Source organism: Astatotilapia calliptera, chromosome 14 (genome assembly GCF_900246225.1).
Source record: "Astatotilapia calliptera chromosome 14, fAstCal1.2, whole genome shotgun sequence".
NCBI lineage: Eukaryota > Metazoa > Chordata > Actinopteri > Cichliformes > Cichlidae > Astatotilapia > Astatotilapia calliptera.
In genome coordinates this window covers 16,084,170-16,110,952 of record NC_039315.1, presented here as the reverse complement: position 1 = coordinate 16,110,952, position 26,783 = coordinate 16,084,170, and the positions used below count along the sequence as shown (strand labels likewise).

At 43.1% G+C, this 26,783-nt stretch overlaps 1 protein-coding gene across 3 annotated transcripts in view; it reads right to left on the bottom strand.

Annotated features, from left to right (window-relative positions):
• cux1b (cut-like homeobox 1b) overlaps window positions 1-23,050 on the bottom strand; it is a 62,226-nt gene extending 39,176 nt beyond the window's left edge. The window contains exons 1-3 of one of the 3 annotated variants that reach the window (XM_026193484.1): window positions 22,747-23,050; window positions 5,376-5,486; window positions 963-1,010 (exon numbers count right to left, since the gene is read on the bottom strand). In XM_026193484.1, the coding sequence (XP_026049269.1) occupies window positions 963-1,010; window positions 5,376-5,486; window positions 22,747-22,809 (222 nt within the window). In that variant the 5' untranslated portion in view covers window positions 22,810-23,050. The remainder of the gene's footprint in view (window positions 1-962; window positions 1,011-5,375; window positions 5,487-22,746) is intronic. The other 2 variants (XM_026193485.1, XM_026193486.1) reach the window with 2 other exon arrangements.
• Window positions 23,051-26,783: the final 3,733 nt, after the last annotated feature.

The following is a 26,783-nucleotide window of genomic DNA, read 5'->3' as shown; positions in this document are numbered from 1 at the left end:
GGTTGTTGCTCTAACACAAGAATATGGAAACTAACCCAGTGTTAAACTGTAGCACTCTATGGCCAGTAGCAAAGCAGCCCTGTCACTATCTATTGAGATGATTTTCTTTCTCTGTGTGTGAGAGTGTGTGTGTATGTGTGTGTGTTAGAGAAAAGATTCTGCTGAATGTCCACCCACTCCAACCCCAAATAACGCCCCAGTCTAAACCAGCCGCTTCCACTCCTACCCACTGACTTTCACATATGGGAGCGAACTGGAAATGCATGGCTGCCAGTGAGGAGGAGCCACGATGGAAATGGGCCAAAATGACGGAGGAGGAGGATAGGAGGAGGAACAGCAGGGGTATGATATAGCACACACAAAAGTCACCTTTGATTGGTCAAGGTACACAAAAACCTTGGGCAAACTTAAAGTAAACATGCATGTGCCACAATGAGCAAAAATGGCTCATGATTCACCAAATCAACTGAAGAAAAAAAAAAGAAAAAACAACAACAAATATCCCCCCACAGAATCATGCAGACAAAGTCTGAGGAAATAGCACTCGGTGAGTTGTGACTGGCTAGAGCTAGGGTTTTGTGGTGCCTTTTTTTTTTTTTTTTTGCAGGATGCAATTTAAACACACCCTCGGGCAACAGGACTTCATGAATAGGACAGAAAATCAAGAGCAGAGCAGAGCAAAGAAAAGAGGGAGAGGAAAGAAGGGGAAATGAGATAGTGGCAAGAAAGAGAACAGGAGATGGCGAAGTGAAGAGGGGAAAGAGAGAAGTGAGAGAGAAGAGATGATGATTGAAGACAAAAGTTAAAAAAAGAAAAAGAAAAAAAGGCACTGCGAGAGGAAGCAAGTTAGCAGTTAATGAATGTCAAACAGGCTTCATAAAATGCATTATTTGATTACTTTGCTTGGAGCATGTTATGGATATCGCTGTGTCAATAATAATTTCCAAAAATAATCCACTCACCTCTCCTTGGAAGCTCTTAAGCAAAGGTGCAACCTGTTTCCGTAAATCCTAAAAAAAAATAAAGAGGAGATTAGTGAGTATCAAAAACAGAAGAATCAACTGAATATTTTAATCCTTAAATAGCACTAAATAACACAGGGACAAGTGGCAGAGATGCACAAGTTGTATAATGACTATGTAGCAATCGAATAAGCTGCTCAAGCAGTGACCGTTCCTGCTGCTGTCAACCTCAATGAAAAACAAAAGAAAAAAAACAAACAAAAAAAAAAAAACACTGCGGTGCGTGAGTGATGAACATGATGTTAGGGAGGATGCCAGGTTTGTACCCGGAGGTGTTCCGGCGGACAGCGTTTCTCACATGAACAGGTGCAGCACCACCTGGGCCACCCAGGGGCAGCGCTAGCGCACGTGAGAGTGAATGAGCCGAGGAGAAGGCCTACTGTTAATGCAAATCATGTCCGCGCACCAAATTTTATTTTATTTTTTTACTATAACGGAAACGCTCCTTATCCTCCCAAGTCCCATTGCATGACTTTCCAGTACAAGTCAGCAGTTTCAGATTAGATACCCGGTCGAGCACGTATCAGGGGAACATGCAAATCACCGTGCTGTTAGCTGAGCCCACATCCTGACAAACTGAACTGGAGCGTATGGTAAAAAGCGCGGCAGAATAGGACATTCTGTACAGGAACACTTGATTCTCACAGTTTGTGAATGCACGCGCACTCTCAAAACTGCCTAATGAAGATGTGAAGTAGGGCAACGACAGATGTGTGCTCGGGAGACTCGGCGCCTTTTAGAAACCCTCTGCCTTTAAAAGCCTAGCTGAGGCTGCAGGGGAACGTGCATCCCAAACTGACCTGGGACCAGTGTCTGGGGCCAGGCCTAATCCCAGGTTGGTCCAGACAGGCCGCTTGTCTGGGGCTGAGGACAGGTCGTGACCTTGGTGACCCCGCTTCATTGTTACCTCATCAGGGGTCGTTGCGGCTGTTTGTCTGGGCCAATTCAATATCCCCCCGCTGAGGGGTAATGACCTGCACCCTGCCCCCCCCTCAAAAAAACCCTCCTTCCCTCTTTTTTCTCCCTCTAACACAGAGGAGATGAAGAGCATGGAGGGAAAAAAAAAAAAAAAAGACCCACCCACACAAAACACCAGATAAGTGTCAGCTTCATCGTTTGCATTCTGATAATATTCTAATTTTACATTTCAGTTTCCTTTTAGTTTTTCGATGACCTGCACTACAGCATATTTGGATTCATGAAAATACAAAATATAAACAAAAGTTCACTTGTTTGGAACATCTATGCCCCCGTTTTGCTGCAAGGCAATGAAAATGCAACATTTAAGGCACTTTTCACTTCAGTATCTCACACTTTGTGTTATCATCAACTCAGCGCTGATTCACAGAACCTCTTATGAAAATACAGTAACCAAAAAAAGTAGTCCAGCAATAATTGCCGCCTTTGTTGAAATTATAATCTTCAGCTTTTTTTGAAGGAGTCTGCGCGATGAGTCAACTCGAGGCAACCATAAATTTTTTTTTAAGAAAACCAAATCATATGAAGTCGCTCTAACAATCTCATTAACTTTGAGTTTTTAGGTTTTAGTAGCTGTAAGCTTTCATAAATGCTGCAGCAACCTCAATGATTACTTACAATTATTATACTTTTGCATTTTTCTTCTTTCGTTTTTGTGTTTTTGTTTTCGATTTGGTTTATTTTCAGACAGTTTCCAGATGCGGATTGATTGTTTGGGGGAGAGAAAAACGTTTCGTTCTTTTCAGTGTTACTTTTAGTCTTTAATTACTTTAGTCTGGAGTGCTTTAGTCACATTTTTCAGAGGTTCAGAATAGAAATACGAACATAAACAAGATTTTCTAAAGGATGTTCATTCACACATGTAGACATCTCAAGTCTCGATAAACACATGGCAGGTAATAAAAGCAAATCAGACCAAAGTGACAAAACCTAAAACTGAAGATTTCAGTATTTTTTTTACTCTATTTTAGTTCGATTTAAGTTTAGCTTTTGTTTGTATTGAGCTTAACTAAAATGCTTCATTTACACCTACTTTTAGCTTTTAGTTAATTATAATAACCTAGTGTAGACTCAAACAAAAACAAACACACGCAAATACCACACGGCACCAAGCGACTCCTTCTGCTGAACACCGGAGTTTTAAACCCCTCTGGTCCACTCTGCGGTGCTCCACCCCCTGCCCCCTCCACTTCCAAAGATTTATGACCATATAACAACAATGCACACAGACACCATGGTCAATGTGTGTGTGTGTGTGTGTGTGTGTGTGTGTGTGTGGTGAGGGGAGTGGAGGGGCCCAGGCAGCAAGAGATGGATGGCTGGTGTGTAAGCTGCCGGCAGACAGCAGACAGGCCAGCCCGAGGAATCCTCCAGGGAGTATGGAACTCCCATTCGCTGTCTGTCTGGCCTGCAGCTAAACACTAACATGTGTGTGTGTGTGTGTGCACGCGCACACCACACACACACACACACACACACACACACACACACACACACACACACACACACACACACACACACACACACACACACACACACACACACACACACACAGTTGTTTTACTACCACTGCCTCTGGCTAGCAATCTTTGGGACATTTTACAACCATTCCCACCCTTGCCTTTATAACAGTGTAGTAGGGAAGTCTTGACTAACTAAAAGGAAATTAAGAAGTGGTTGAATAATTTAGGTGACTTAGGAAGCGCAGCAAGATGTAGTCTCTAAAAAAAAAAAAAAAAATTCAACAGCGTGTCAGTCCTAATGAATTATAAAAACTTTGTTTTCACGCTGCATTTCTTTGCACTACTTTCAAAATGCTACAAAAGCCTGCGTGAGTGTGTGTGTGTGTGCGTGCATGCATGTGTGCGTTATTATGCAGACCATGAGTGCAGTTCACACCGAGTACAGCTCAGCAGACTAGACACAGTCAACGTGGGCCGGTCTCCTGGTTGTTGAATAATGGATCAGAGACGGACTCCCGCTCAGCCTAATGCAGTCTGATCTGATGTGACTGTGATCTCCGTTGACTGGTGCGGACCACAGAGAGCTGACAGCCCGCTTTATAAGCTGGTCAACCACACACATACACATGCAGCCACGCAAGCGATGGAAAAAAAAAAACAAAAAACAAAAAAAACGCGGCTCCTCAAATGCACACAAGACGATCGGGGCATTTTTAATCAAGCGCGGGCCATCACACGTTATGAACCAGCCTGTTTGGTAGGCAGCCTTGATGCTTCTGTATTTCCAAACGCCCGGAGTTTTAGTGCTGATTCCTATTGAGGCTGTTACAGCCCTGTAATGAATCCTGTCGCTCGTCTGGCCTGGCTCAGATTCCTCCTCCACATACCAGGGAGATGCCAGGGGCCACACAGACGCCAGAGGAGCCTTCCTAAATCACAGCCTTGTTACACTGATGAATGTGTGTGTCCTGTTCTGTGATCTAGGCTATCTGCCTCTGTGTGTTTGTGCCTCTGCCTTCTCTGCATGTTCTCTTTGTGCATGGCTCCCGCTGCCTCTGCATGTGTGTTTCTCTCCCTTTGTGTCTGTCTTGCCTCCCTGTGTGTGTTGTTAGCTGTGCGGTTATACTTGGAAATGAGATTAGAGATGAATGTGTAGGGTGAAGTGAAATTAGCATCCTTTGTATGCAGGTACAGTTTCCTCCCGTGTATACTCCTCTACAGCGGGTGGGCTACATGCTGAAGTCAATAGTCACAATCCCCATCCTGTGGTAACTATAATAGGCCTACTGTCAACTCCGCGGAGAGTTGACAATTTTCTATCCACTGTCTACTCCGTTCATACATAATTCATGCTGCCATCAATAATTCACCATGGTGACATTACCAATAATAACACAACAATACTTTGTTTTTGCTGTGAGGTTTGAAATATGTTGCCTTGGTTACAGAGATGAAACAAATATTCCCTGGAGGAGTGATGGGAACACAGGAACAGGACAGAATTCCCTCCTGATCCCACTTAGTAGTGTTGTCTCTCTCTCTCTCTCTCTCTCTCCCTTCTGCTCTGCTCTGTCACTCTCTCCTTGCCTCCCTCTCTCGCGCGCACACACACTCACCGACCACACTTTCTGCTCGCATAAAAAACTAGGTCAGATAATACAAACTCCTGAGGGGTTTTCTGTTTTGTCTCTTTAGGATTTCAGGGAAACTAATGGAGAGACTATTTTTGGGAGCCAAGCCCGCATCTCTGTTCCGTCTACTCCTCTCAGTAAATAATCACGGCTACATTTATGAAGAGGAGAGCAGACACCGAGAAACGCCGAGGCCAAGCGTGATTGTCAAAAGAATTGCGGGGCGCACTGTACGCGTGGCTGTGTGTTGGTGCTCGCCTGTGAATATCCGATTTTCTCACCTCTGGAGTGTTCTTCTTGAACTCGCGGCTCAGGTCGATGAGTTTCTTCCTGGACTGTTCGCTCTCGTCCTGTCTGTTGGCAAGCTGCGTGGCGGTGACGTCTAGTTCTTTCTGCAAGACAAACAGACAGGTTGTTGTTTTTGTTAGTTGCATTCAACATTTTATTACACTTATCACTACTGTAATGGTCATTATAATCGTAATCATTGTTATCAATTACGATTAAAAGATGGGAGCTGTTTTATGACTAGACTGCAAACTGTTGGACCTATTTGCTTTGCTGATATTATTCAGAATGCTGCAGTAGGCCGAAAACACGGCCACAGAGTAGAGGTTTCTAAAAACTAAACCTTTGATGTGCTTCAGCTTGTGGCCTTCATTGGGGTCTACACAAAACATATTACAGCCAGTTTTAAAAATTTGAGGCATAAAGTAAAGAACAAACAAACAAACAAACACACACATATGATTGGTTGCTTTGTATTTTAAATTATTATTTTTGACCTATAATATGTCTGTGACCACTCTGGCACAGGCCTATCAAATCATAAAGTTCCACTGGTTTTGCTGGAGCATTAACCTGTTCAGAAAGCAGAACCACAACACCAACGGCCCACCAAGGAAAAACCTGACGGCCTTTCACCCTGGCAGTCAATCAGTTACCGCTCTAACCACTACTAGTAAATGCCCAGGCATTTCAAACCAATTATTGACTACCAGGTGACTCCTCACCACATAACAACAAAAACACAATTATCAACAGCAGCAGTTGTCAAGGCTGAACGGAGGTCCCACCTTCGTCCACATCCATTTTGCACTGTTATTAATAGCTATTTATGGGACTTGTTCCAGCTGATGGGCCGTGTGCTGACATTAACAAGCCGTTCAGGCCTTGTAAAGATTGTATCTCCGCTCTCCGCTGAGTGTGTGAGAGTGCTGCTGGATTATGTTTCGGCTGGATTCTTGCTCTCCGTCATGCTCGCTCCCTCATTTTTCCATACTCTCTACAGATCATCTACTCACTCATTCAACCAGCAGTTCCTTCTCTTCAGTTTAAATCTCTCTTCTGCCTTTGCCCCGCCTCCCCTTCTCTCTCCCCCCCCCCATTCACCTCCTGTGAGGCCGCCCACCCTTGAGAGTGATTAAACGCTGCTGAAGGGCCGTTATGCTAACTAACGCACTAATCATTTAATACACACATTACCACAGGGGCCCTTGTGGCTCAGTCTGCTGACAAGGTCCCAAAACACACTCACGCACACATGCCCACCTCCCCACTTTGCCTATACACCCCACCCCCAAAAACACACAAGAAATTTCAACCCTCTGAAGAAACAGTGTGATCAAGAACTAATTAGGAGATTTTTTTCCCCCTCCATCAGCATTACGTTTAATTCCCTGACCAGCCGTGATCTCGTTTTAACCACAAACCATGAAAAAGTATAACAAATGGATTCGGTCGACTGTCCCCTGCAATGGATTTTATGCAGGAGAAACAGGATGTTTGGGGAGAGAGAAAAAAAAAACAAAAAACTGCTCACTTGCTTACATGCCATCTTGTTCTCACTGCCCATGGAGCAGTTGATGTAGCAGCCTGTCTGCCCATGGCCATGGAGCAGCTGCACTATCTGTTAGTGAACTCGAGCGTGCGCAGAGGCTTGTGCATCGCTTGATGAAAGGAGGAACCTGATAAATTTTAATCATGTTAAATTAATTGTCAAAAACTGAATGTTCTAGTTCATGAACAGTGGTGTAATTATTGCATTGGTAAAGATTAGCTACAGGAACAAGAATACAGGGCCCAGTATGTTCAAGATACAAGGATCAAATTGATATGACGACGATATGATGCATGAAGCCTTGTTTTTCTGATCAGCGTGGACTATAATCACTCGCTGAAATTTTATTTTAAAGCCTGATGTGAATTCAGCTGGAATTGGCAGCAACGAGGGTAAATTTCAGTGTATCCCCGAAGTGTGGTTGCTGTTAATCATCCCAGCTGTGTGATTAGGCACATGGAATACATTTGGAAAACAGAAATACTCCCTCTGCAATGATGTGATGCGAATTCTGCAAATGTGAAATAGTATGGATGGCCGATAGAGCGTAGGTAACGTCTGAATAAGCCCATTACAACTGCTTTCATTTCTCCACTCTTATTTCAACTGTGGGTTTACAGAGATCATAACTTTCACACTGCATGGCTCCTTTGTTATACACTGCTGTTCATTTGTAGCCTTTCACAGTCACTGTAAACGCAGGGCTTATAGTATTGCTTACTCAGATGAAGAAAAATCCTGCAACAACATTGTCTTTTTATTGACAGGAGCTCTCAGGATGCATTCCGATATGCACATTAGTCCACGAATTTTATGCAAAACGGTGTTGAAGGAATTCAACAAAGCAGGTAAATCAATTCATTTAAGCTGATCAATAAGATCCGTTTTTGTGCTCATAAAAGTGAAATATCCACAATCCTCCACTAGGGCTCTGCTTTAAGAGGTCATGTGCCAATCTCCAACGCCCTTGATTCTGTCCAATCCCTTTCCAATACCCTGCATATATCCCAATGTGTTACCAAATCCTCGCTCCAAAAAAAGAAAAATTCTCACTGCTAAGCTAAATAAACACATCACACATGAAAGAGGATTGATTCAGTGCCAAGTGGGCAAGTAATTATGGGCATGGTCTTAGTTTGGGGGGAGAGAGGGGGGGGGGGGGGGGGGGACATAAAAAAGGACCCTCACACTCAGTCAGGTTTTGACTATGCAGCAAACCCCTCTGCCCACATCAGCAGACACAGGCAGACTTTACACTCATCTTGCTGATAGAGCGTAACATCGGAAAGTGCACAATCCCCGCTGCCTGCTCGTCACACACACACACACACACACACACACACGTGACCATTAGAAAACCATTAACATTTCTATATTAAGCTCAATTTTACTGCACATGAAGTTGTCATGTTTAAGCACGTTAGTGAAACACTGAACAAACAGTTCTGTGTTTTATCGGCTGGATGCTGTTTTTGTATGAAGTGGAAAATTAAAAAAAATTATACTGAACACTGGTGAGGTCTTTGATTCCCTCATCCTCCTTAAAATATATATAAAAAAATGCTTCCAATGCCCACTTCTTTCTTTCATTTTTGTTTCTAAATCAAATTCAAACTTGTTAAGTTTCTCGCATTGGATGGTGTGGACTACAGGAGTCAAACTGTCATGCCACATTTCCATAGGGCAAATATATTCATAGCTGTAAAATGCTGCCGCTCTCTTCGCCATATCTCCAGGTTTCCTGGGAAGTTAGCTTGTTGACCAAGGGTTAAAAGAGGCGGACACTTTTTCCACAATATGAATGTTAATGTATAAACTCTAACCATCCGAGCTGCCTGAATTATTTGCAGTTAGGACTGTCAGTGCTTAACCAGTCCAGCTACGTGATACTTGCTAGCATGTACTCTGGAGTTTATGTTACCGTCCTGACTAAAGATAGCAGATAGCTAGATTAATAGATGGCTAAATAGAACCACGAAGACCCTTCATTTTCATAATGAAAAGCATGGTGACATGTGTCACTATCTATCCGAGTCACCACAGCGATCACAAACAGCAACAGCGTGTGCAGACTGGCAGAAAGGAGTGGGCAGTGCCTTGGCAAGTTTCAGAGCTGAACAAAGAAGTCAGAAAGGACAAACATGGCAGAAAAAAAAATCCTAAATAAAAGAAATCTAAAAAGTCTTATCCTTGCAGTTACTTATGCTGCATATTTTTAACTAAATTTCCTGTTTTCTATTTATTATCACAGGGTTTTAAAAAATGCTTCGCTACATGTTATTTTAATGACTTTGATAAAGTTTATTAGGCTCAAAACTTTGGAGGTTGATTACTGTTTAAAAAAAAATGTTTTTTCAAATTTAAAAAAAGGCTTCTCTACAGGGGTTTAAGCCATCTGGCATTCAACTGGGATTTTCCTTCTATCTTGTTTGACATCAGTAACAGACATAAGACGCACACACAAACCTTACAAATTAGTCTGACAAGGAGACAAAACCCTAAAAGTGAAGATAGAAAACCGGGTAAATGAACACAATCCACATTTTGCATTACAAGACTCAAGAAGAAAATGCATTTCCTTTAGATAATGTAAATACTTCAGTGAACAGCCTGCAGACAACCATCAAGCATGAAAAACTGCTGGGTTTGGGGCCTTCAGGCTCAGCCTCTGAGGTCAACACTCTCTGGCTCTCCTTGGCTCGACTTTGAAAGATTTTACTTTTCATTTAAGAGGGAAAAAAACTACTTAATATATTCTATAACTGCTCATTACAACACCAGCGCTATTTTTGAATCTGCACTGTCTAGTTTTTAGTCGAGGAAGGAACGTGGTCTGTGCAGGGGAGCATTAAGTGGGCTGTAATGTCTGTGTGATTGCTGTAACAGCCCTGCTTGGCTTGGCTGGACTGGCCCACAGCAGCAGTCCCTGTCCTGGTTCATTTGGTCGTCTGGTCAGCTGTAAAGACGATTGGAACAGATTGCCAACACTCCCTAGAGAGACTTCAACACCGACTTGGCCAAGAAGCCTCTTGCACACTGCTCCACACGCGTGTGCTCTCACATGAATGCACAGACAGGCCGCTGCAGTAACTTGGGGAGCCCAGTCTTTCCACATTCTTTTGAACTCCCGTTTCAAAAGAGGAAGTCTGCTAACATGTTCGCCCGGCGGAATTTGGCACGGGTAGCCACGTTCGCAGCGAGGAGGAAGAGGCTGCGCTCGACATGAAATGAGCGTCTCTCCATCCTACCGCTGCGGTAATATTAGTAATCGCTGATAAGAGTCACGGGTAAACAAATCCCATTACCAATGGCCATCAGACCCAAGGTGTATGTATGTGTGTTCATCACTCCTAATGAAATTCCTTACACTCGTCTGCAGGCAGAGAGAGGCCTTCTATCTGACTAATTCACTCTAATTACTCTAATGAGCCACAGGTGATGATACAGTGAGACTGATTAATTAAATGGGAGGCCCCAATCAGGCATGTCTTATTATGCCAATCATATTGACTACAGCCTAAATGAGATAACAGGAGACAGACGCACTTTAATTGAGGTATCAAAACTTTGTGGAATTTCTTTTGCCCTCACGCTCCGACGATGACGAGACAGATAGGCTGGTGGAATGACAACAAAGTTATTGTTATGTACACAGTGTGAAGTCGATCTGCAGCTGCCGTCTGTGCTGCCAGGAGCGTACGGTGACCAGGAGTGCATGCCGAGGAGAGAACAGCGCACAAGGATTTGCTTCAGCTCCTTCTCTGTAGAATAATTGGGACTGTAACTGCTAGAAACACTTTGTTTACACCCCGTCTGCAGTCACACATGCCAAGTAGACTGCCACTACTCCTTTAGTCCAAACACCATGTAGGTTAACTGCGCCACATTCGGTGCATGTTTTACACATTAATCTAACGGAGTACCACCCTTGAATTCGAGCCAGGCGTAGAAAGGGACAGACAAAAATACATCCGTTTCTTCTCAGTAATATTAACACCATATTAGTCAGACTACAGAGGAGGGTACTGTTAAAAAACAAAAACATATTAGCTTTCTTGTGTTCATTACAACGTGAGAAGCCTTTTCCTGCCTCTGTGCTTGGCAACATGACACAGATGTTTAAGAGATGAAGTTTTCTGTCTTGCCAGTGCAGTCGCTAATCTTTCCTTTTATCTCCGACATGTCTGAGGCTGTTATGTGGTTATGATAGTAAACAGTAAAGGCGTCTGGAAAGATGTCTTATCTGAAATCTACGAGGCCTACCTTTCAAACTCCCAGCACAGCTTTCCACCCCCTATGCGGCTGACTGTTTTGTATGCCAAACCCACTGTGTGTGGGGGTGGAGTCGCGGGGTGGCAGCTCAGTCAGGAGCGACAGCCACGCTCGCTACAACGACACGGTACATGATCACAGATCACAGGCACGCCCCCTCAAAACACAGCACAACAGCAGCACAGATAAGAGACTTACAATCCTGGCTGCCTGTCTGCCTTTCTACCTTTGACATAGCGGGGTGCACAACTTTAAATGTGCCAGCAGATACTGTGTTCACAAAACCACACAGAGTTTGAAGACGCAAGTTGTATCTACCTGAATCTCTGGTTTTTTTTGTTGATTTTTTTTTTTTTTGGGGGGGGGGGGGTGCTTTTCCTCTCACCCATTGGAGTGAAAGCCACAAAGTTTTCCTCGCTACAAGAGTTTTACTGACAACTGAGGAGCACTTTTTTTTTTTTTTTTGGTGTGTGCTTTTGTGAAATGGTGTGCACGTCTCTTGTGTTTACGTGCAGAGCGGCTGGGGGCGGGGGTCAGCCTAACACTCTCCATAGTCTAACAAGACGCTTGTGGTCCCTGAGCGTTTTGCTCCTTTTTTTGAACACAGATCCATATCTACCAACAGCACAGGAGCTGTCAAGACTCACCTCAGCGATGCTGACGCAAGCCTGGATCAAAAACAGCCTTTTTACACCGCAGCTTCGTTTGTATTGATCCATGTTTCTCTGCTGAGAGACTGGTTGTTGTTTTATCTCCCCAACATCCAAGCCTTAACTCTCCTGAAGCTTACTGAGAGCTAGTCATTATTTTGCCTGACCTATCATCTGACAAGGGGATTCAGAAGCCCGGCCTGAGCCTAAATACAAATATAATGAGACTAAGATGGTTTCTGGCATGGAAGAAGTGCAGCTCACTTGGTCTCATTTTGCAGAGTTTGAATTTAGCTGGAGGCCTGTGTCACAAAGGGTGAGTGGTGTGGAGTGTGCAATGGGAGGAGAGGGGTATGGCGATATGCTAGGGTGTAATGCATTGGTGAAAGGGCAAGATTTTTCATCCCTGCGTTTACAGGGTGGAACGGCTAGGATATTGAGATCTGAGATAGGATCAGAGGGTAGTGAGCTGTTTCAGCTACGATAAAGGCCACGCATTACAAACACAGCGCTGATAGAGAGAGAGCGAGAGAACCAGAGAGACATAGAAAGAGAGAGAGGGTGAGAGTATCGCACCTCTCATCCCTGAATTAATGCCTCCACTCTGCCAGGAAGCCATTCTGTGCCAGTGAGAGGAGATTGGGGAGGGGATGAGTGCACAGATACGGACTAAAAAATGGAAACTGCGATCATGGAAAGGGGCGATAGGGATTAATCAAGTCTGGAAGAAGAGTGTGGCTCTTCAGGCCCGGTAGCACACACACACACACGAGCCCGGGGCCCGACAATTTTAGAGTGCCGCCATTACTTTAAATGACTTCAAATGCAGGTACGAGCAACAATTGGCGGATAATCGCGTTTTTTCCTGGCTCGGACCTGGCCATTTGGGAGGGGTGAGTACACACCCAAGCACGGCCGGTGGCACAGGTTGCGCCTAAATTGTTTCATAAAGTTAAGGCAAACAGCCTGTGCTACTTGAATTAAAAACAAGTCTGTTCATTTCCCTGATATTTTTGGCAATTTGATAAATAAAAATGTATTTTAAGCTTGGAAAGATTAAACCCCCACTTAAAATATTTTTATCACAGTCCCAGTGAATTTCTTTTGGTGGAAGGCCCAAACCTCTTCAGTGGAAGCCAGAATGTTTTATATGCAAGGTTAAAAAAAAAAAAAAAAAAAAACCCTGATAATGACAAAAAAAAAAAAAAAAATCACAGGTGCAAGATAGCAGTGTAACGGTGCAAACGTCCACACCTTTTTAGCTTTCAAAGTCTGTGAGCTCTGACAATGGAGCAGTGTTCAAAGTTCCTCTAATTCAGTTAAGATTTGATCTGTTCTCAATTCGTTAGCCTATTTGATTTGTTGTAATTCACTTTGACTTCCATATAAGGACGAGGAGCAGCTTCGCACTGTTGGCACAGTTACAAGACAGTGAAGAAAAAAAAAGAGAAAAGAGAGAAAGAAAAAAAAAAGGTGTGCATCACTCTCATGTGCCTCTGGTACATTAAATCCCTGCTCTGCGTGATGCCCTTTTTCCACATTTTAATTTAGCCTCGTCTATCTGTTGTATCCAGTAATTTTCTAGACGCCTGATGACACATCAGCGTGAGCTGTGCCACAGCCTATAAACGCAGCATGTTGATTTCTTCGCATAAATTAAAAGCATACATCAAAATGCCTCATTAGTTTAGACATATCTGTATGTCGAGACTCTTTAATGTGTCCAGTCTGTGCTGTCACTACTTTCTAGTGTGGCCTTGCGTCCTGACTGAGTTTGACACCCATGGTCTATACAATCAACATCAACAGAACATGTCCCAGGGCTTAGTCTTACTCAGCCTTTATGAGTAAGAGTTTGCTCTGTTCTGCTTGCATGACTTTTGAGAGGAAAAGGCAGAGGAACACAGTGCGAAAGAGAGAATGAGCATAGCTAATCCTTACAGTAATGACAGAATAATTAGCTTGCGTTAGGCTAAGTAATGGGTTGTAATTATATCATTTATTCTGTGTTGAGAGAATGTGATATAAAGCCTGCACAATGAAGGAAGAGGAATTGAGCTCAGTGGGAAGTAGGATGGAGCATGTGTAAGAGCGCAGGCTCTTTCTATTGATTGATCCAAACATCAAACGAACCACTAGAGTAATGGGGGGAGTGAAGGACAGCTAAAAGCTATTTGGAGCCTTCACTGCATAAAAGACTTGACCTGTTCCACACAGCCTACATATCAAAACCATCAAACAGCAATCAATAGACCAAAGCGGTCAACTCAACAAACCGTCACCCTACTAAAACATCAAACCCCCGGCCCAAGCGTCAGATGATAGGCTACACTCAGCTTATCCATTACCATCAGATAAAGAGGAGATAAAACACAGAGCCTAATCCTTTCATGTGTCGTGACAGCCACAGCAGCCTCCGAGGCATTCCTTCAGTCTGGCTCTCAAATAGTTTTATGGCGGAAGGCAGCCATTCAGTCAGCCAGCCAGGGCTGTTCTGGTCTGTTTGTCTTATTTCACAGTTTACACGCTGTTTTATAGGTAGTTATTATGGTCGCCATGGTGATGCCATACGTTTTTATGGTCTTTTGGTCTGAGGGCAGAGAGTGTAATAAACGAAAAAACACACACACACGCGAAAACAAAGACTCACAAAACACACTCCTGCTGTGGAAAGGTCTCCCGTCCCTCCCTTCCTCCCTCCCTCACTCTTTATCAGTCGCACCAAATGCCTATCTCTCCTACTTTCTGCTTCATGTGAAACATGGATAGGCTAGCGTAGATTTGTCCTCACTCATTCCACATCTGGAGCTGATCAGAGGGCCTCCTGGAAGTTGAGGCCTCTGGGCCTATTAATAACCATACCACTGAACTCAGGGTCAGACAGCAGTCAGCGGATGAGCCTGTGTCTACTAAACACAGTCCCTTCCCCCTTCCTCAAGAGGCAACTCTCACTTTTATTTTTTCCCACCCCCGTTTTTAAAAGCTCAGCAATGTACAGCCAATTTTATGCTTTTTAACTGGGGCACACAGACTCCTCCAACTCGAGCAGGAGCTCACAAATTATACGCAAAGAGCTAAACAACACCTAACGTTTCAAACCTCTCACCTCGGTAATTTAGCTTTAAAACTAAAACAGATACGCGGCAGGAAAACCGCCTGCATAAACTGTGACACCGTTTTCTCTCCTCTTCTCTTTTTCACCCCCATTTTCACACAAGTTCAAGTTCAAGGAGGCTAGACAGATGGTGAAGTCATCATCTGTTAGCTCTAAAGGTTAGGCCAGTCAGACAGCCCAGGTCATACTGGGGTCTTCAGGGTCAGAGTTCATCCAAACCCTGACTCCAGTCAGACAGCTGCTCGGGTCAAAGGTCAGAAAGAGGTTAACGTACCGTCTGAGGACGCTCAATGAATTTAGCAGATACAGGACGTTCTTCGTATACAATTTCCCAAAGCCATGGACCGGCCTTTAACTAGGGTTAAAGTAGCAAGGACCCACTGCATCCACTGATGTCCACTATAAATAAAGTTTTCACTTCATTAACATGACTCAAATTAGAAAGATTTCTTTTGTGGTTCACCTCAACAGCACACAAATTCTCCTGACTTGAACAAAAGTTTTGCCAACCTAAGAAAGAACTAAAAGTAAACCAGTGAACACTGTACCAAATGCAGAAAACTATTTGTTAAGCACAACCCACCCCCATGTAACACACACACACACACACATATATACACACGCACCTGTGAATACAGGGTAGTTGAATCATCATAAACGGTGGTAGTTTTCTGCTGAGCCCAGCCAGCAGTCTGTGTTATTTTTAGAGGGCTGACACAGAAGCAGGCCGTCCATTTACTCCGTGAGCTGGCAGCAGGACTATCGCAGCTCTGGTTGCTTTTAAACTACCAAAATGGGAATGAGCTCAACACAAACACGGCAAAGGTGTGGACACTTACTGAAATTAAGTTAGCTCATATTCAGAGCCATTACTTAAACATTAGGAGCCTTATAACATAAAACTGTGCATGGAAAAAACAAGAGAGCCTAAATCCACACACAGCTACTGAGGGACAGGCAATCAATAAAACTCTTTACCTAATCTAACATCTATAACCGGCTCCTTATTAAAACATGCCATTTCTAGCCCTCATATTCTGGGAGAATAAAGGCTAGAAAGTGTACAGAAAAGAAAAACAATAAATTTCTACACCTATTCTTAGATTGATGCAATGAGTCCAGCAACAAAACCCCTGATGGACTGAATAAGAAAGTGAAAAAGGAGACTGTAACGGAAAGTAAATTGGAGTGAGAGCCGAGTCTAAAGGGTGAAGGCTTTTCCCACCTGACTCCACTGATGTATTGAGCCTTAGGGCCGGCTATGGATCTAGCAACTGAAGCCATGATTGACATTGAAAATTACACAGAGTGAGCTATTAGCAGATAGCTGCCCATATCATAATTCAATCCCTTCACCATCAAAGTGCACCAATATCATAATTCAATACTGAGAACCATTAGCCCGCAGCATACCAATATCATAATTCAATCTAGAGGCCATCAGCCCTTGCCAATATCATAATTCAATACTTGGACCATTAGGACACACCAATAGGCCTATTAGAATTCAATACCTATGGTCAATGATCTAACAGGACACTGATACTGGTGTCATGGGTTGACATGGGATAAGGTCTGCATAAGGCTCCTCAGAACCTATTTAGCCGAGACGCCTTGATAACAGTGAGATAAACAGCACTAAAATTAGGTAGGACAAGTGGTTCACCAATAGCTTGGATACAGCAGTCAAGCGAAGGCCACAGAGTAACAGGGTTTTGGCCTTAATCCAAAAGAAAGAAGAAAAAGAAAATCACCAGGGCCGTGACAGGTTTTTAGGTTTTTAAGTGGGGATTTATTTACTCAAGATGAAAGTAGGTTTTTATTTATTAAAACACCAAAAAAAAATAAGAGGAAAATGCAGTCTGTTCTAGATTAAGGCAACATAGACTCTTTGCATTAAATATATGTACACCAGCCGTGCTTCTGTGTGGAGTCACCCCCCCCCCAAAAGGCCCACTTTGAGGCAGGAAAAACCCTGGAGTCTCTGCTGCAGAAACTGATTTTGACACACTCGTGTAGAACTACATTAGTCAAACCGTTAAAAAACATGGCCCCCAGTGTGTGACCATCTGCAGTTGGGCTAAATTATCACATTGTGGTACCTTGTGGAAATGAGACTCCATTTCGTTTTCTGGTCTGCTGCCTCTGTTTATGTTTCCATGTTAACATCTTGTTTAAACTCTTCGAAATGCCTCAAATCTCACCCAGACGCTTCTTGCCGGGTCATCAGAAATCTGCTACTTAACAGCCAATCAAACAGCTTCTAAAAGCTCAGATTTCCTCAGCTGCTTTAAGTCAGTTTTTTCACAAAAGCATTATTCACGGGGGGTGGGTTCTCACCACACATTTCTGAGGTTACCACGCTTAATTGTAATCTTCATTTATTGCATGTGGAGTGGAAAATGACTCTGGAGATTGTAAAGTAAGGCAAAGACTAAAAAACACAATTAATTACTTGAATGATAGAAGATCAGGGAATGGAGGAGATTTAAATAATTTTACAGTAGCGCCCCTAAATGTTGTTTGACAGGTACACATTAAAAATATGAGGTTCAATCTGTAGGTCACATACATGTAAAAACATGGGAGGCATGTAAAACATATGTAAGTACATATAAAAAAGGGGTATGAGTGGACTGCTTTGTTATAAAAGTGGATCTAAGCCTCCAGTCGGCGTTCACCTCTCTCTCTGCATTTTGACTTTCGCAGCAAACTCAAGACAAGACGCATTTCCCTCTCGGGAATGCAGGATTTCTGTTTACTGAAAACCTTAGGCTTAATATTACAAGATGAACACCAGACTCTGCAGGAATACATCAGCCTCTGAGGCGCCGTTTCAAGTGCGCGCTTGATTTTTAAATAAAGTGGGCATCATCCTGGAACAAGTGGAAAGAGCCAGTATATTCCACAGCGAGCCTAAAGAGAAGTGTCCGCTCACAGTAGCCCCTTGCTCTCTCTGCTGGAATACAGAGCAGCGTGATAATGGATGCTTCTGTCATGAGATACGGTGAAACTCTATGATGCTGTAGGTGAGAGAGACTCCAAGTGGGTCTGTAAATAATGCCTGCCACTTGAAAATAGGTCTCTGCAAACTGCCCCCTTATGCTCTTGCTGCTGGTTGTTGGGTGTAAGTTTTTGTATTATGCAGTGGAAAAAAAAGAAAAAGCAGGAAGGCGGACGATTTTTACATGGGCCCACATTTTGATCCTGGATAAAGTTTCTCTAAATATTATCACAGCTTCCAAACTTTACAGTGATACTGTTAAGGGTGCAAGCTACTGATCTGAGCTGGTAAACATATTGCCTACAAAGAGTTATAACAGAGATTTTATTTACTGCTGATGTTTGAAAACACTTTTTAAATATATTGACACCCTTATTTTTGTGATTTATTCGCATGGTTTAAGTAGTTTAGTGTTTGAGCTGAATACACACTGATAAAAATGGAGATTGGTAAAAATGCATTCCCTAATGTTCAGAAATTATACCTCACACACTCATAAACTAACACTATAAAAACCAGGGAGTATATTAAGCCCCAAAGGCATAACTGTTGTAAGAAAAACAAGAAAAAATGTGAGGAAATGTGAACATCTTCATGTCGTATCCACGCCCTGCGTTCAAATCATAGCAGATTTTCCGTTTTACCTCACGTTTTCAACATAATAAATGTTGTCTTGGGTTAAACAAAACTGTACTTTAATGTAATTAAACCGTAGTACCACAATGGAATTACTATAAAGGAGACAATTATTTCATTTGGTTTTTGGTTTTCTGATCGAAAGAGGGGAAAAAATGACAAAGATGAACACAAAAACATGAGGTTATATTTTTATATAGCAGAGACTTTTTCAAAAAGGTAAAAAATCTGTTTGGTGCGCACTTTTGCATAAAGCCTGAATTGAGAGCTGCTGACTCCATCTGTTTGGCTGCCCCTATTTTTAGACTCCTGTTAAGTGCTTTGTATCTTTTGTTCAAACATCAGATGACACTGGTCCAAATTTCATTTACCCTGCCAAAGTTAAAATAACAAACAAACAAAAAGAAAAAAAAGTCAGATTATGCCTCTCATGCAGGAATACATTTAATATTTATAATAAATCGGATGAAGTGAATCTAAACTAGACACTCGTCTCTTCGATTCAGAGGGAGGGTGAAGAAAACCGAGCCCGAGAGTGACGTACGCGTAATTGCTGAGGAGTTGGGGAGTATGGGCCTCTGCTGAGAATTAACCAGTGATAAGGTCCATGAGAAGTTTGAGTTTTATTTCCTCCCCCCTGACTTTTCTGAGAGCTGCACCTTGTTGTCTCCACACGTTTACACTATAACCTCTCAGAAAGTAAGATGACAAAGCTTCCCACCAGAGTAGACGGAGGACAGCCCAAAGACCTGACATGCACTCGTCCTTCTGTCTGACTCATGCTTAGTCGCTCACCACCCACCGACACACAGTGAAACCTCAGTCCCAATGCCAGGTTTTGTCACTGGGCAGAGAAGCGGTTGGCTACAGTAAAAGCATGACGTGATGCCCCCCTTCCTCTATGCTCCCCCAGCCTGTGCAGCAACAGAGGGGTAAAAATATCCCACCAGTGAGTTCAGACAACCAGCTCATAAATTAACACTAAAACTCCTGCAGACAACAGCGAGCCAGTCGCTGAGAGATTTAAACCACTCAGGTTGCCACTGACCATGGCTCTGGGATCAACTTACAAAACCCTTTTCCAAAATTTACCCATTAGGAGGTGGTGAATAAGAACTGGGGTCTATATCAGCTTTCATCCAAGTCACTATTTAGCTGTCCACTAACATAGCGAACTATTTTTCAAAATGGCTCTGGGGGTGCGTTGTTCCAGGAAATGTTATGAGGTGAGATGTAGGCTATTAGGCCTAAATTGGGAATTGTGTATAACAGAATGGTCTGTTCCTAATTTTCCTCGCTTTCACAGAAAATACGCAAACCATAGGTATAAAGGCCCAGCTATTCACTCATATCTTATTAAGGCTCGCCTGTAATGAAGCGCAATCTCTCACCGCTCTCAAGCAGAAACGCAATGTTCCAGCAAACTGCTTGACTGGGTCAAAAAAAAGGAAGAAAAAAAAAGGAAAAGGAAAAAACAACAGGAGAGAAGAGTGATGATCCCCTCTAAAGAAACTCAACTCTGTAATGGACGGACAGGGATTACAGACGTTAAAGCCTTCTCCATCTGTAATTCACTGTCACCCTGCCATCATCTCTGAATCACTGATCCACTTTGCAAGTGTGCAAGACCTTGCTAAAAGCATCACTGTTGCACCCATTTGTGTTCGTAGTGGTGGTGGTGGTGGTGGGGGGGGGGGGGGGGGGGGGGGGAGAGAGAGAGAGAGAGAGAGAGAGAGAGAGAGAGAGAGAAAAAAAGGCATGCAGAGAAGACAAGTTAACAGCTCGCTGTGCTGTTTCAAAGCACTCTCTGTCCTGTAACAACCACCTAGCTAGTTTCTCACACAGGGAATGGGACACACTGATCAAATAGGATTTTAATGAACATCAGCAGTCGGAGCCTGAGGAATACACGCTATGATGGCTTAAAGCTACTGACATCTAGCTTGAGTTGGATTTTCATCATCAAAAGAAACAAGAAAAGAAAACATTCCTTTGCTGGTGCTTCTCGCACAGACGAATCAGGCTGCGAGTCTAAGTACGGCGCGAACTGCCCGTCGATTACAAGGAGAGGGAAGCAAATTCGAAAGCAAGTGGCTGACAGAGCCGTGTGTAGACCACGATCATATCATGCTAACCCCCACATTATCCTCCCAAAAAGAAGAAATAAAATGGATAAGAAAAAGGTCCTTATCTGAAGGCTTTCCTCTAGGAGCCTCTCAGTGGGAGGGAGAGTAAATAAGATGTCATCAATAATAGACAGTGAATGTTCTGCTCTCTCTCTCTCTCTCTCTCTCTCTCTGTCTCTCTCTCACACACACACACACACCAGCTCCGACTGATTCCTATCCTGCAGACAGGCCTGCCAACCGCCAGCCTTTTTGCACACGCTCAGATTCACTGTCCTGACTAATCGCTTGTGATAGGGGCCTTTGCCATAATTACCCAGGGCCTTATCACAAACTTATGCGATGCATTTTTCATGTCCTGGCTGCTGGCAGTGCCTTCACTGTCCGTGCTGGCAGTCAATCTACGAAAAAAAGACTGATCTCAGACAAATTCACACACACGCGTACACACACCAGTTCAGAGTGGGCAGAATAGGTGAAAGCAGGGTGAAGGGCCAGAGGAGAAAGAGAGAGAGAGGAGAGAGGGAAAAAAATATAAAAGGAAGGGAGGGGGAGGGAGGAGAAGGAGCGAAAGATTGGAAGGGAGCAGGAAGGGGGTGGGAGATAGATAGTGAGGAAAGACAAGAGAAAGCAGTCTCAATTTTTTTTTTTTTTTACATAATGCATGAACAAGGGGGCATGAGTAGGAGGACTGAACAGGATCAAATAAATAGGAGAAGTGAAGCCTTGATGATGTGGCGTAAGTGCAACACAAAGCCCCGCTGGGAAGACTTGTTCACTGTCCTTTTGTCTACCCAGTCATAGGGGCATCATGACCTAAATAAAAGTTTAAACCCCAAAGCCCATGCGGTTTGCAAAATAAATGTATGAACAATTGGGCCAAGCCTACATAATGCAATCTTTATGTTAATGACGACAGCAACTGGGGCTACTAATATTCATAAAACTGTGATTTAAAATGCAGCAATGCATGTAAAATGCCACGGGAAAACACAACAGTGCCATTGTCTACACGTCTTGTGATAGGTCAAACACGCTCTAATATACACAGGCTATATTCACGCAATGAATAAGGCCCAATATTTTCCTCGTACCCCCCCCCCCCCCCTTCTTTCTTTCCCTTCCTGTGCCACGGATCTATCTCCTCCGTGCACGCCGAGATTAGCGAACGTGCGCGCGCGAGCGAGCTCGAGCGTGCGAGGTTGGGACATTTCTGGGAGTTGATCATAATCACAAGGTCATGATCTATCACATTTCCAACGTTCGTGTTTTTAATTGCGTCGCGTCAACAAACACTGTCCCGTTCTGTCCACTTCCCACAGACGTGGCAACGTCTGTGAAAACCTCACTGTGTGTGCAGGGGAAACCGAGAAAAAAAAAGACGGCCGAGTTCATCAAGCATAATCTCTGACACGACTTTAATATAAACTGTTTCACAGCCGTTAGCCGATAAGGTTGCTAATGTTCCCGTCCGCTTTCAACTAAACTTACAGATGTGACAGTTAAAAGCAGAGGGAGGAAAACACAACTAAAAACACTGTTGTGTGTCTGTGCTGCCCGTCTCAACGGTTGGTGTCACCACAGCGCCACCGTATAATAAGTCGCACTTATTTTTTCCCCCTCCGAAATTATCCAACCTTACAACGGCTAAAGCGTCGGGCTAACTACGGCTACTGGCTCCGGTAAAAGTTGAAGAACACGCAATAAAGATAGCCAGCCGTGAGCTTTCCGCTAAAGCGCCGCCGTTTGGCTTTTATTTCGGCGCATCCCCGCGGCGTCGCCCCGGCTTGCCCAGTTGCAGTGTCCGATCGATGTTGAATTGAACAAAGAGGATCAATTTCTGATCAGCAAGAGAGCCACTTTCATCAATGTGAGGAAGAGGTCTTGAATTCTCTTCCGAAACACCTCCGAGGCGGTCGCGGAAAAAGACCAGAAACCCGGCCGCCGAAAGAGGCGAGGGGGCCGAAACGAAAAGAAGCGGAGGCGATTTAAACAGAGGCTGAACTGACCTGTAGTTGTTGTAAGTCAAAGCGCTTCCAATATTGAAACATCGATCCTGCATTGGCCGCCATCTTGAGACATATTGAGACAGGAATGAGATGCTGATAGAGAGCGCGGGGGTTGGAGTTCAGTGGAGAGGACCGGGCGGCCGGAACACCCGGAACGGATCACATCCGCTACCCGCCCCTGCAGCAGCTGGCTCACGGAGCGGAGTCACCTTCCAGGAGTGTCACCTTAATAACGCCATTATAATTGCTTAAATAGCATTTTATCAACATTCAGATATTACAGGTAAACAAGCGAATCGGCATTAAATTACTCCCAATTTTATCGCGCTGAAATAGGCGAAGTTGTTCAGCGCCAGATGAGCCCGTGGTTCGTGCTGTAGCTTGTTTTTAATCAGTGTGCGTGTGTGTGTGTGAGTGTTACGGAGAGCAAAGATCATACAAAAATAATGCCAGGAGGCTACTTGGAAGCCATATCTAAGATAAATAAATAAATATATATATCCCACCGGGGGAAGCAGCCAGGACCAGTGTTGTTCCTACTGACTTTACTGTGCTGGAAGATCATTTCAAACCACAGTTAAATCATTTTTATTTTCTTTTTTTACACCTACAGTCAGTGTGCCAGCAAATTCAGCCAGCATTAGAAAAAAAATCAACGTCCTTTCAGTAGTAGTTTATGCATTTTTTTTTACATCAAAAAAATAAAACTTTCATTATTCAAGTAGCACACAACTTGTGTTTCGCAGTACTAGAAAAGTTAACATGTGCCAAAGTCAGCTGCAAAAATATGGCTCACCGTGAATTTAAGCATAATTTAATTCATTAGGGCTACTAAACATAGAATAGAGTGGGTGGGGGGGGGGGGGGGGGGTAACTCTAAATATATGGCCACAATTATCTCAGTTAAATGATCTGTTGCAAATGTTTTGTTTTTGTTATGAAAAGATTGGATCTAGTGTACAAATAGTAAAGAACTGGTAAAAAGATGAAGTGACCTCCAGCTTTTGAGCAGGTTATTTCTTTTAGTTTAGTTTTCTCAGTTTGCAATAATTTGATTAAGGACATGAGCCTTAAGTTTAAGGAATTCTTCAGCGGCACAGATATTAATCAGATTAGTTAATCAAATAAGCTTGTTGTGCTGTTAATCCAGTGAAGTCAGCGCTGCAGCATTCAGCCCAGTGGTCACAGTGTCACTGTGCATGTATATCGTTTGTTGATGCGACCTTGAGCAATGCACTGAACCCAGGCTGCTCCTGAGGCGTCACTCCTGCTGACCATGTCCTCTGACCCTCTCGGTGTGTGGACGTGTCTCAGAGGGATATGCAAAGAATTTCTAATTACCCTGTATGTATGGGGTGCCCTAAATTCCTGTGTCAAACTGCACCGCCTCGTTCACCTTAAAACGCATCACGCCTCGGCTTCGGGTACACCAAACCAGAGCCGAGCTGCTCAGGTTTATCAGGGTGACACATCTGCTCTGCACATTGTTTTCATTTTTAGCACTTTGTGGCTTCCCAAATTTGACTTGTTGAGTGTGTTTTGAGGCCTGGCAGTGTGGAAAATCCACGCCTGCATTCACACTTTGGAGGGTTTTGTTGTTTTTTGTTTTTTTCCTTGAACGCTTGGAGCATTTAACAAAAATATTTCATAGCTTTACCCCCCCACCACCCCCACCCTCAATCATTTTCATTTCTTTACAGCCATTGCACTCTAATTGCTTTGACTAAAAATAACATGAGAATTTGCCATAGATAATAACGCCTCTTTCACTGCATTTTTGTGAATACAAAGGTGGGCATTTTTGTGCTTTGAATTCGCTCAACTTTCAGGCCATTAGTTGATTTGATTTGAAGCTGTTTGTGTCTCCCTCCTCCCAAGAGTATGAATGGTGCTCAGTGCTCAGCTGATATGTAGCCTTAATAGCTTTGCCTTATTTTATACTTCATTTATAGACATAATACAGTGAATTAAAGGCTGGCTTCAGTTTGCTAATCACACCCAGTCACATGCTTTTAATAAAAAATGGACCGAATTGCAGTTAGGAATCAGTCACACGAAGAAATGGATACATCTGCTTTAATTTAATCACTGGGACATAATAGAAGTGTGATTCACATTAAATTGCTCACTAGTCATTTTTAAATACTATTAGCAATTGATCTACAAAAGGAAACAATGAATGCTGTTTAGATGTGCTTATTTTTAAGATAAAACTGCATATGAACGGATAAATCCTGTGTTTAATCCTCTCATTCCTTTCCCTTTGTTAATCAGTGTCTCCTTGTTCTGGCCTCCCTGACTTATGATGCTACCTATCATTAAGCCAAACCAGAAATACAGGTCTGAGATAATCCGTACCAGCTTAGTTGCTTTGCAATGTGTCCATTATGCTGTATTTGTATAGTTATCTCTTCCCATCTCACAAAGAAAACACTGAAAGGAATATGATGCGTGGCTTTCACGCGGCTGGCATTAGTATGAGGAGTAAAACAGAAAGGAAAAGTTACGTGTGCTGATCGATAAAAAACATGGGACATGTACATGCAAGGGACAAATTAAAGCAATAATAACCAAACTTAGTAAGGTGCTGGGTCACAATGTTTCCGAGTCTCTGGGAATCAACTGGAGGGATGAACACCATTCATCCAAAACGGATTCCCTCATTTGGTGTTTTGATGATAGTGGTGGTGGGGAGAGCCGTTTAACACACCAGTGCAAAAGCTCCTGCAGGTGTTCCACCGGGTTGAGATCTGGTGACTGCGAAGGTCACACATTGAATTATTCACATCATTTTCACAATCATCAACCGGTTTTGTGACAAACAACCAGAGTGAGTTTTTATTGATTCGCACTGACCTTTCGTCTAACAGCGAAAAACGATCCAAATTGTGCAAGAAAAATTCCCCCAAAAGTACAAAAGAGCCACTGCTGGTGTACATGAGTCAATTTATACTTGGTTAATGTTGTGAGGAGTTTAACCCAGATTCATGTTTTACTCTAACCAACCTGTAAAATATAGATAAATATAATAACAATAATAAGTCAAATCTAAAAAAGGATCCTAGTTGGACACTCCTGAGTGAAAGTCTTCTGTTTTGACCCAAACACCTAGCTTGACCTCCCCCCTTTGTGGACTGCTTTACACTTTATAGTTTCTCACCTGACTTCTAAAGCCTTGAGTGGCAGAAAGCAAACTTCTCCCCTTCATACAACATCTGTCTTTAAGATTGCTCTTCTGTAATGTTTGAAGGAGCGTCACGGTCATCAGTTGTGTACCATCCACCATGATTTCCAGTGGATCTAAATGCAGATGTCCTTTAAGTCAATGAAGCAAATAACAGTTGAGCGTTGTGACTGAAGCTTCTGCCCCTTCTTTCAAAGGGATCTTTTCCTCCTTCCATTGTGGTAGAAAATGAGAATCCACTGGGCCTGCTCAGCATTTATCTACATGCCACGGAGCATGAGTGGATGTTAATTGCTTAATTGTACCATGCAGTGCACCTGTGTGGAAACATCTGCACTGGCTGTGTCTCTCCACTCATTTATTCAGGGTTTTTCTTTTAGATAGCCTCATTTATTATTGCAGATGTTTTGCTTTGCACGGGATGACTAAATTAGTCAGATATTGTGATTGGAGTGCCTTTGTTTATCCGTGATGCAGTCCATGTTCAGTACAAGAAAAAAGAAACACTGTGGCAGACATGAGGCAAAAAAATAAATCACTCAAAACTCTGGAACAGTGAAATATTTTTAAAATCTTCCTTTCAAAATCAGTCATTACAAATAAGGGACAGTTGTATAAATAGGATAGACCATAAAATAATTAACAATAACCCATGACTAGACTCTTATCTACGCACATAAAAAGCGTTTTCTTATCAGCGAGACCATTAAATGTTGCTGTGGCTAATGGTCACTTATCCAAACAGAACAGAGGTCTTACGCTTTTTATTTACATGAATTGCTCCAAGTGTTGATGCCAAATTGTTGTCAAGGTGTAATGTGCTAATGTAATTTAGCTTTAAAAGGAAAAAAAA